General features: G+C 38.8%; 1 protein-coding gene across 1 annotated transcript in view; it reads right to left on the bottom strand.

The window, feature by feature from the left end:
* The window catches only part of RAMP3 (receptor (G protein-coupled) activity modifying protein 3), a 40,520-nt gene extending 29,263 nt beyond the window's left edge, over positions 1-11,257 (bottom strand). Inside the window, exons 1-2 of the mRNA XM_009323188.1 lie at positions 11,233-11,257; positions 8,386-8,518 (exon numbers count right to left, since the gene is read on the bottom strand). Of these exons, the coding sequence (XP_009321463.1) occupies positions 8,386-8,518; positions 11,233-11,251 (152 nt within the window). The 5' untranslated portion in view covers positions 11,252-11,257. The remainder of the gene's footprint in view (positions 1-8,385; positions 8,519-11,232) is intronic.
* Between the last annotated feature and the right edge of the window lie 254 nt (positions 11,258-11,511).

Below are 11,511 nucleotides of genomic sequence, written 5' to 3'. Positions count from 1 at the left end.
AACACACTGATGTTTTAGTTGTTGCTAGGTAATGCTTACACTAGTCAAGGACTTTTCAGTTTCCCATGCTCTACTGACTGAGAAGGCTGCAGGTGCACAAGAAGCTGGGAGGGGGCACAGCCAAACTGGCCAAAGGGACATTCCATACCATGTGATGTCATGCTCAGTACATAAACTGGGGGAAAGCTGGCCGGGGGGGCCGCTGCTCAGGGACTCGCTGGTCATCGGTCGGCAGGTGGTGAGCAACTGCACTGTGCATCACTTGCTTTGTGTATTATTATTTACTATTACATTATTATTATTGTTATTTTATTTCAATTATTAAACTGTTTTTATCTCAACCCATGAGTTTTCTCACCTCTACTCTTCCAGTTCTCTCCCCCATACCACCGCGGGGGGGGGAGGGGGTGAGTGAGCGGCTGTGTGGTACTCGGTTGCCAACTGAGGTTAAACCACAACACAGACATATAGTTAAAGACAAATTTTGCCCTTTCCTATTCTGCTAAGGACTCAAATTTAAAACTTTGGAAAAATGAGAATTGTAACATCTTCCAGGTGCCATAGAGCAGTGCAACACAGCCACTGCCTCACAGCAAATTAGGGTCTCTCTGGGCTGTGAAGACAGGCTTGATGAGGTACAAAGAAATGTAGAGACTGCAAGAAGAAGTCTGTTACAATCAATTCTTTTGCTGAAACAGAGAATCCACATCTTCTCGTTACATGCGCTACTCTGCTAGAACTCTCTTCCAAAACACAAATGGCTATTTCACCCTCAGCCTCTCGATCCACAGCTATTCCTTGGCTGGTAAACAGAGAATGATTGGCTGGGAGCTCCCAGGGTAGCAGGTATGCGACTTCACACACTTGTGGGATGACTGTTGCAACAGTAATATTGGCTTGAAGTAACAGAATGTCTTACACTGAAGTAGATGACACCCGACTAGATCAAAGATAACAATCAAATCCTACATTTCTCAATTTCAGTCCAATAGCAAATAAATGTTACTGAGGCTGATCTGCCCCCTCAGGAAATGTTTAGTGGACTCAAACACTGGAAATTACAGCACTATCTTTTGGATATTACATTATCAACTTATTTCATTTACTGATTCAGCTAAAGAAAAGCACTCTGTAGTTTGCTTTGGATCCGTGAGAAATCAGTTTGGGGATGCGCTCCTTAGACAACTCCGAGCTGGCATTCCTATATGGACTGTTGGAGTGACAAGATGTGTAAGGATACAACTGAGTAAGTGTGCAGCAAAAGACATGTATAAAACATGAAGGCATCCATTTCTCTTTGGTGAAAGGAATGTTTTTGAAGGAAGATCACTTGCTGGGCTCATTTGCCATCACTGTCCCTAACGACATTAGAGAGAGACTGATCAGCTCTACTCAGAGACATAAGGATCTATCTCTTTCCCCATTCAGAGCCATGCAGTAGCCTGACCTCATTTTGATTTCCTGATACATTTGCCTGAGTGATGGCAATAGGGTTGCATTCTTTAGTGGCATCTGCTGCCCAGTGCCCCAGACACACAATGTGCATCTTCTGCCTAAAACAGGATCCTTCTGGCAGCCAAGTAAATTAAGCATCAACTCTTAACATTTCCATCAAAGAAAGGAGATAACCTGTGACTAAATATCTACATCATGGTCAACTTCACTCTTCCAGGAGTGACCCCTTGATTATTTCTCTGCATTCTTACAGCCTAAGAATTTTTATTGCAGAAAAACTTAAACAAGCCCAAATCAATGATAAAGAGATCCACATAATTCTAAACAGAGGAGGTGCTTGGTGGTGTGTCAACAAAAAGAGTATGTGAATGTCAGAGAGCAATACTGTTAGCCCTATTGCTACCACTGAAAATACTTTATTTCTAAATATAATGATACAATAAAATCAGGAAAGCTGACTGGATTGTGCTAACGTATAGTTCAATTTGGACAGGTTTTTTTTAACTGCTGTCTTTGAATGGAGTTACTGGATGCCCTTGTGAAAAAAAAGTGGTATAACTCTTTGTCTATAAGGAATGCAACACAGGATTAACCAACAGCAAAGATGAAAGTTAATCTAAGAAGACTTGATATAGAATCACAGAATCATAGAATCATTAAGGTTGGAAGAGACCTCCAAGATCATCGAGTCCAACCATCAACCCAACACCACCATGCCCACTAAACCATGTCCCTAAGCGCCTCATCTACACGTCTTTTAAATACTTCCAGGGATGGTGACTCAACCCCTCCCCTGGGCAGCCTGTTCCAATCTTTAACCACTCTTTCAGGAAATAAATTTTTCCTCACATCCAATCTAACCCTCCCCTGGCGCAACTTGAGGCCATTTCCTCTCATCCTATCGCTAGTTACTTGGGAGAAGAGACCAACCCCCACCTCGCTACAGCCTCCTTTCAGGTAGTTCTAGAGTACGATGAGGTCTCCCCTCAGCCTCCTTTTCTCCAGGCTAAACAACCCCAGTTCCCTCAGCCGCTCCTCATAAGACTTGTTCTCCAGGCCCTTCACCAGCCTCGTTGCCCTTCTCTGGACACGCTCCAGCATCTCAACGTCCTTCTTGTAGTTAGGGGCCCAAAACTGAACACAGTATTCGAGGTGCGGCCTCACCAGTGGGTACAGGGGCACGATCACTTCCCTCCTCCTGCTGGCCACACTGTTTCTGATACAGGCCAGGATGCCATCATATATCATATCATATACTAAGTAAAATTTTCTAATTAATCAAATCTCTTTATATATGTCTCTTTTTTGGTATACATTGGTACTAAAGCTTTTTGCATTGACATACCATATAGAACTGTATTTCTTACCTCTATAGTGTTCTCACAGCAGCCAATCAATCAGAAATGCATACATGGAGTCCAAAACATTTTCTTATTTTTCAAATTAACCTTTTGGGAATTTCATGTGAGCAGATACCACATGCTTCCTTATAATCACTGTATTTCATTCATTCATGTTTAAAGACTGAATGTTTTATCAAACTGTTTAAAACATTCTGATGAAAAAAACCATGAAAAATCATGGTAGCCCTTGAATTAATAATAAATGCAACTGCAAAACTAACGATAAACAAGTAGTTGCCATTCATGGAGGGCAGTTGCAAAAGTTTTGGCCCAAAATCAACGAAATGAAGCAAATGAATAATTTTTGCTTAAGCATGCAAATGGTGAAGAAGGAGTAGAACATGTTGGTGTAGTTACACAGACTGCTTTGGATCACTTACAAATGTGGACTTATCTAAATCATATGCATTTTAACACTGGTGAATGCAAGATGATAGATCCAGAAACAAATAATGTATGTCACATTTACAAGTCACTCTGAAAGGGACTTAAAATCATGTACAGCTTTTAAAGCATGTCCTCCTGGACTTACTAAGTAGCTAGGAGTGTTAATGCAATACACAAATATTTTGGCAGAAGAAAAATGCTGAATACTCAGTAGGACTGGAGGAAAAAATAGGGAGTCTATACATAATACTATGCAAACTGGGTATACTGCTGGGTGAAATGTTCAGTTCTAGACTGGAATCCACTCTCCAAAAGAAAAACTGCCAAAACTTGCAAAGGGTTCAAGAAGTCTGAAATACATGCATTATCATGACAGGCTTTAAAAGTTTGATCTTAATTTACAAAAAAAAAAAAAAAAAAGTGATTGAGAGGTGACTTAAAAATTACTTGCTTGTATTTAATTGGGAAAAAAGGATTTCTGACAACAGAAGGAATTTTACTGTATCAGGGAAATATGTAAGAAGGTATAATCACTGGGAACTGGCAGGCAAACTGATGAGAAATAAGACATTTTCCTCTGACTGTGAACAGTAAACCCTTTGAAAGAATCTGTCTATAGATGTAATGGATTAATACTCATTTGATATCTTTTAAAGGAAGAGTTGATGCCTTCCCATAAGATACTCACTCACTCTTACAGGGTTTAAAATAGTGGCTACTGGGCAGATTGTGTGGCCTATATTATTCAACAGTGCAGAGCAGATGGCCATAGCCGTCTCTCTGGCCTCAAAATTACTGAAATGCTATAAGTACACTCAGAAACATTTGGAAAAGGGGGATGCAGAAGAGCAGGGAGATACTCGTGCTTGGGAGCAGGCCAAAAGCTTAACGAGCCACTGAGAACCAGCATGAGCACACTGCGGTCCCATAACTCCACAGGGGTTAGGGCTGGGAGAGACGCAGAGATTTGTTTAGAGACTGACTGTTCTAGCCAAGTTGTTTCCAGGATCTAGTTAGAAGTATTTAGAAAACCCTTTCATTAGCTAAGAATAGAAAGTAATCTACGCAACTAGAATAAGCAACATTTTTTCAGGTTCATGTAAGACAGCTCCGGGTACTCCCATCTTCATCTGGCCTCTTGCTTAAGGAATTAGTCATACCTGGCCTCTCGACCACAGTCCCATTGTAACCAGACCAGGATTTATCACATAGAGCACGGTGAAAAAAAATCTGACCATTAATAAGGAGCTTAAGTTTGTGGACAGTAGTAGATTTCACATACTTAGCTGCTGTTGCTAAATATTAAGAATATAATGCAGAAATATAATACATGTTATTATATATATTATATATAAAAAATACAGAAATATATTTTATATATGTTAGTGTGTGTGTGTGTATATAAAAAACCCAGAAATACTACACATTAAGAACAAAAAACTTTCTGCAATTTCCAGTCTTCTGGCAAATGAAGTCTATTTGCTTTTGTTAACTTCCCACATAGCTTTCACCCACATTTCAGTCTCTGCTTGTTCACCTGCTATGTACCATAATTTCTTGTCATTTAAACCACTCAGTCACATTTTCATCTTCAGGGCTCCCTCTGAATAGCCTAAAAGCATCAGCAAGATACTGATAAGATCCCCTCCTTTTATGTCCATTGATATGTCTCCAGCTGTTCTTTGAAGGTTTTACCTTTCTTGTAAGGTATTTCTGGTTGACTTTCATATTCCTGTGTCCAAGCATGAACCATTGAAACCCACGGTGTCTAAATGACTTAAAATATTTTAAAATCCCAATTGGATCCCTCATCATATTTAAGCTTTCAAATACATTTGGACAATCTGACCCAGAGTATTTGTATCCTAATTTCTGTATGAATCCTCACAGAAAAATGCAAAAACTAATAGGGAAACTTTCTCCTGATAGTGCTTCTGTAAAACTTTACCTGAAATTTTACAGTTTATATGTGATTGTTACACACTTCCAGCAAGATCAAGATCGGCTGTGGAGGTTAAAACTTTTATATTGATTTCCAGTACCAGCTGCCACACGAGAGCCTCATCTGTTTAAAATCAGTCAAAAGGCTGCTTTTGAAAGAACACGAGCTTGTTAAGAACAAAGTTAAGAAATAAGTAACAGAGCTGTCAGAAAATCTTACAGTATAATTAAGTTACAGCAAATTGAAGACACTGAAATCTCTCTCAGGACTGTTTGGCCAAACAGTGAAGCAATGCAGATAATTGCTATTTACAATCCCACAAACAAGGACAGCCATTTACCACGAAGAGCTAAAACTCCTCCATAAAACAAGGAGTTTAGAAAAGAAGCAGATTTCCATAAATAATTACATTTTGATATAAGATACAAAGCGAAATTTTGCAAGATCTCTGTAAGTGAAAAGCACCGTGCAGATATTACTGTATGAAGAAACAGTTTCCTTCATACAAAACTCACAGTTTTAACCCACTATCTGATCCAGGTTGACTATTTTTTACTGCTTGGAGGCTAGATGTAAAATCAGGGTAAACTAATACTACCAGGTTTAAATATCTGAATTTTAAGTGACTATGGCTAGAAATACCATTTTTTAATTAATTTGTCAGAATACTCCAAATGAAGAAGTGTTTCAGTCCCATCCGTCAGGGTTTCTCCAATGAGCTGGAATAAAGTAGCCTATATGCTCCTTATATAAAGCATGACATCAAATCACAATGTCTGTTCTCCAAAGAGTAAAATTCTTAAAGGTAGATGTAAATGTGCTGTTTCTTCAGTGCAATGAACCCTTACAGTAACTTTGTAATCAGATGGATAATGCTTGATTAATACTTGATTCAGGAAATAAATTCCAAAACAAATTCCTCCCTCTACTCTCTCCTAAGCTAGCACTTGAAATATAAGTGATAGAAGTTTTATAAAACTGTATATTATGTAAAAATGTAAAAGACTTTTCTTTGGAAGAGGCTGGAATTCTTCTTCTGGTACTGCATATGGGGAAAAATGAGGAAAGCCTCAGACTGACAAATTTCTTCAGATGAAACAATCTCCATAGATAGGCAGGAATTTCCTTGTACAGGGAATGAAAGTGACACCAAAGGGGAAGTGCAATCGTAAAGGATAAAAGCGAGGTGGATTCTTAACTCTAATTGAAAGTCAGGAGAACTCAGAGGCTTCAGTCACCTCCAAACCTTGGAAAAACCTTGCACCAAAACATTTAAACTCTTGAAGAAATTTTAGCACAAGGCTTGCGAAAAGCTGCCTGCTTCTCCACCTGCATTAACAAAGGCAGAGTCTAATATTTTGACTCCTGTAGATACCTTTCTCTACTGCAAGTAGTCCCACCAGTTGAGAACACTTACCAATATGAACAAGATATTAGCAAAGAACTCAGTTTTGTGATTATAATACAACTGTAACGAAGATCAAATGGAGCAAAATTACAGTGCTTCCTTCCAAATAAGTAAAACAACTTGTACCTAGATGAGTTGCAAAATTAAAATTGTTGCCCCATAATGTATAGGTACTTGTTAAATAAATTTAGCAGTACCTGCATTGCAAGGATTTTCTTTTCCTTTGTATATGCACATTTCTTTGTTAGATTTGAATGCAATTTCTGGATAAGAAGGGCTCTTGCTCTTCCCCACAGTTGGAAAGAGCTGCATGAATGCATCTTTCATTCCAGTGCCATGAGTTTTAAGAATCTACCTTTTAAAAGGTTGAAGGGTTGTAAAGTCATCTAGGGTGTGCAAATAAAAGTGCTAAGAAGGAATAGCACCTAAGTTGTTAATATGTTGTCAGATTATGAAATATTATCAACAGGTGGGACATCTCAACATGGGCATCAGTGTTAAGAGAAACATGGGGAACTGCTGCAACATAGCACAGCAGTCCAACATTTCGTTATCTATCGTGTCTGTTGGTGATCAGCTAGTTAAAATCTTGCATAAGGTGACTGCAAAATCTTGCATCACATGAAGTGATACTAAATAGGAGACAAGACCAAAGATCACATGAGACAAGAACATATCTGGGGCTAAATGACGCTGTAACAGATGTGGTGACAGCTAGCTTGTGGCTACCGTGCCAGCCCCCAAAACAGCACCAGCAGAGTTTCAAATCCAGGAAGATGTTCTGCTTCAGGCTGGCTCGCACCACACCAGAGTTAATTCACTTGAGTCTCATTTTCTGAAGTGCTGAACACCTGCAGTTTCCTCTGATTTTAGTTGGTGTGGAGGGTACTCAGTGCTTCCGAAAACCAAGCATTATTCATGAGCAGACATGCTCTGAAGAAGCAGATGCTCCACAAAGCCAAAAATGCCACCAATTACACAAGCCCTGTGAGTTTCCTTCAGAGCAGAGTTTGAAGTGTGCAGCTTTACAGAGAGATGTTTAAATACCTCCAGCAACTACAGAATAGAGACAAGAAAATAAAAATGCCACCCTCACTACTGTCAGTCTTGCAGTATTTTAGTCATCCAAACAAAACGAGTGGTGCTCACTCTCTCCATGCTATCTGGCAGGCAAAGAAACAAGCCACAGCAGTTTCAATAGGACAAATCATTTTACATTCGGACAAGAAGATTTCACACAAGAGGTGGATTTCTGAAACTGTGTCTGAGGAAATGTTCCTGTTGTCTTACTGAAAAAAAGAAATCAGAGGAGGGAACTGCGTTGCTACCAACAGAGGAAACAGAATCATGTGATTCTAAAAGCACATTGCTTTAGTGGTTTCACAGAAAAAAAAAAAAAAGATTTAAGTAATATTTGCCTAAAATGCATAGAAATATAGATTAAATATAAACACAACTGTCTGAGATAAAACCAATAGCAGCTAGTATTGATTAGCCCCCTGGTTAGTTTTTATCAAAATGCTCTATTTTGTGCACTCTGAGTTAAGAGCTGGGTGTCTGTGCACATGTGGCCATACTGCAGGGACTTAAGAGCTACAGCTTAGCCCTCGGCAACTGGCAGCCAAATACATGAGGATTTCAATTTATCTGGAACACAAACATTTTACATGCATTAGGGATATATTAGGGATGTAGGCATTACAGTGTTCTTGGTATTTGAGGTGATCCTTTCTTTAAAGGACAAACACCATTATAAGGTGAGAACTATCAGAACCAAAACTAACTCTTACATGATAAATTCTGTCAGGTTGCACCATTTTTTAGAGTCCACTTTCTTCATCATCTCTTCAAAGGATTTTCCACAGGCAGGCAACTTTTCTAACATGAGAGATTCATTGCAGAGATTAGTCTGTTGACGTGCACCTAGGTAAAATCAGAAAGCACCTTAAATCTCAAACATTGAAACAGAAGAAGCACAAAGACATCACTCACAAACTCCTTCACATAATTCTGCTTGCCACTTACATTGTTGTAAACCTAATGTTCAACTTTCTAAACAATTTTAGAAAATAGATAAAATATACCTTTACATAAATTTATTAAAAACATAACTTAGTACAAAATACTATAGGTTACCATATATAGTATCATCTTTTAGACCTAGCATAGAGGAACTTACCCAATCACTTTTCTAATCTTACTTAGCTTCTACTTGTACTAACTTACTGCTGTCCATTTGCATTTTTAGTTAAAAGCTAATTGGAGTTACTGATCAAATACTTCAGTGTAGAAAGCACTTCTCAAGCTTACACAGATGCATCCCGTTCAACTAACTATATAACTGTAAATGTACTTCAACATCAGAAACATTTGTATATCTCATCAGCTAAAGGGCTTGAATTCCCATAGTCACAATTAAGCTTTTTCTTTAGTATATCCACTAAAGAAATTATCTACCGTTATCAGATGTTGATGTTACAGCATACAGCTACTTGCAAAGAAAGAGTTAACCTTGACTTGAGCAAACCTGTATCTTTTGCAACCTGTAATGGCAACTCCACAATATTTAGAGTCAAAGTCAAAGGTTTTTCTCATCCAGCCCATGCCTGCATTGGAATACAAAGATAGTATTTTGATATTTCTTATAAAATTAAAATTCTGAAAAAAATCTATTCAAATTAACTAAAGCATTTGATTTTGATAAGGCTGAAACATTTTGTTTTGATTAAGTAGTTAGATATGTCTTGCTTTACCTTTATAATTGCCACTATTTTGATTGTCCTTCTATATACAAAATGCATACATTTTGTAGAACATTAAAAATTACCTGCAAGTATATGTATGTCAACATATTCAATACAAATGCCTAAATTAAATTAGTCAAAAAGAAAACAGTGTGATTTCTTCTCTTTACAGCAGCACAAATCTGAGAAAAGGATTTACCTGAACAAAACTGCAACCCTAACAAACCCGTGCATCAGGCAACCCTCCCGAGAACTCTGGAGGAACAGCTTTTTTAATAAAGCCAAGAAGAACAGACCACTTTGTCCTTTTTTAATCATAGCAAAAGGAAGTCAAAGTAGAATCAGGTCTTGCACCTTTTTCTTCTGAACCTACATTTTCACTGAGATGCTATTTACACCAGGGAGAGGAGGTATTTCTTTTCCTTCTGTTAGTTACTTTGAGAGCAGGATCCCATCATTGCTGAAAAGAGCCAGTGGTTCTAATTTGTGTGGTGACAGCCAAACACGCTGCCAGGTGAAGTGAGGTCAAAGGCGTGCAAGCCTTTGCTTGATGAGAAGTCAGGCACAGCCCTCACTCTCAACAGGGCACTGTTCCTTACTATTTAGTCCAAAAAAACCTAAGGCAAGATGACTGGCTTCAGTCTTCACACCATGACCCAGGCGTCAATCAGAAACTTGAACATCTCCATTCAAAATGGGGCATGTGACTGTGAAACAGGCTCGAGTGCACAGTAAGTGTCTCACCCACGAAGGAGATGGCTCCTTTGGAGCCCAGGCAGGAGTGCCTTGCAATTTAACTCCAGCTATCGCAGCCGACTCCTTAGCTGGGGAATTCACTGACTCAGTGATGCCATGTGCCAAACAAGAGACAGCCATCACAACTGACCAAAGAAATACTTTGCTTTCACATATTTTCCAAGAACAGCAGGCCCATAACTGGACAGCCTATGCCGCACCGGAGACCCTAAGCCTACTATTTCATACAGACCACAAACCTCCCCAGGCATACGGCTGACTCACTGGGACCTGACCTGACCTCCTTCGTCACGCCTGATTGTCAGGGCTCTTAGAGCTGATACTAAGCCTTCATCCATGTCAGAAAAAAAATCAGAACTACAATTAATCACCAGTGATAGAAATGGTGAAAGTTACGAAAAAGGGGCAGCATAGTTTTGTCCTTGGGAAGTTAACATGATAGCGTGGACCCTGCCTATTTAAGTGTTCCCACCAATTCATCTGGCAGCTGCAGCAGTTATAAGTTATACTTTCCACAGCTAGATCTGCAGATGAACACTAAAGCTGGGCAGAATTCAAAACCAGATATGAAAATTGCATAGCTGAAAATTAAATCCTGCATTGATGCTTTGACAAAAGTTAAGCACAGTTGCCTTCCCTGGCAGGGTATTCTAAACAGCCAGCTATCACTTGATTTATAACCCTGTAAATCCAACAGAATACAAGTTTCTCCTCCATTATGTCATGTTGCCTGACAATTTACTCCAGCCCCTTCACAGCAGGGTGTTTAAATGGATTTTCCATGGCCTTGGTGTTTTTGGTTGGCTCTCTTTAGAGCTTCAATATTTTGCAGGGTTATAGAAAAAGCTCTGATAGAGTCATTTGACAGGAACAACCTGACAACACAAGAGTTTCTGTCTAAATCCCTGGCCAAAGGGGTTCAAAATTATGAATAATTCTACAATTTTACCATCTCTATTGAAACTGAACTTTACAAAACACTACAACACTCTCTGTTCATACAGCCAATGGACAAGACCAGTTGTAAAAAATGCATGACAGTTGACTAATTGAAATGAGAGAGGATGGAAGTGCTTCTCAAATGGCTGCCATTAACAAAACAGAAACAGAAGTTTGAATTTTAGAAGTAAAGCTCACCTGCAAATCCAAGCGTCATTAGACCATTAACTAGGGGGGGGAAAAAGAGAGAGATGAGTTAGATACCTCCGTACTATTATATAAAAGAATTAGTGCAGATACAAGCAAACTTGAGCATAATTTAGGTTTCAACAAAATACTCAAAATGTTCATTCGAACATTAGTTTCAGTTTTATTAAAGGGTGTGTCTGAATGGAAAAACGAACATTTAGAGAACATTATGTTTTTAAATTCCTTTTTATCTATCCTTTAAATGGCTAAGTTGTGCAGACTTGTTAT

The sequence above is a fragment of the Pygoscelis adeliae genome, unplaced genomic scaffold, assembly GCF_000699105.1.
Source record: "Pygoscelis adeliae isolate BGI_AS28 unplaced genomic scaffold, ASM69910v1 Scaffold360, whole genome shotgun sequence".
In the NCBI taxonomy this organism is placed as follows: Eukaryota; Metazoa; Chordata; class Aves; order Sphenisciformes; family Spheniscidae; genus Pygoscelis; species Pygoscelis adeliae.
This window is presented reverse-complemented; position numbering and strand designations above follow the sequence as displayed.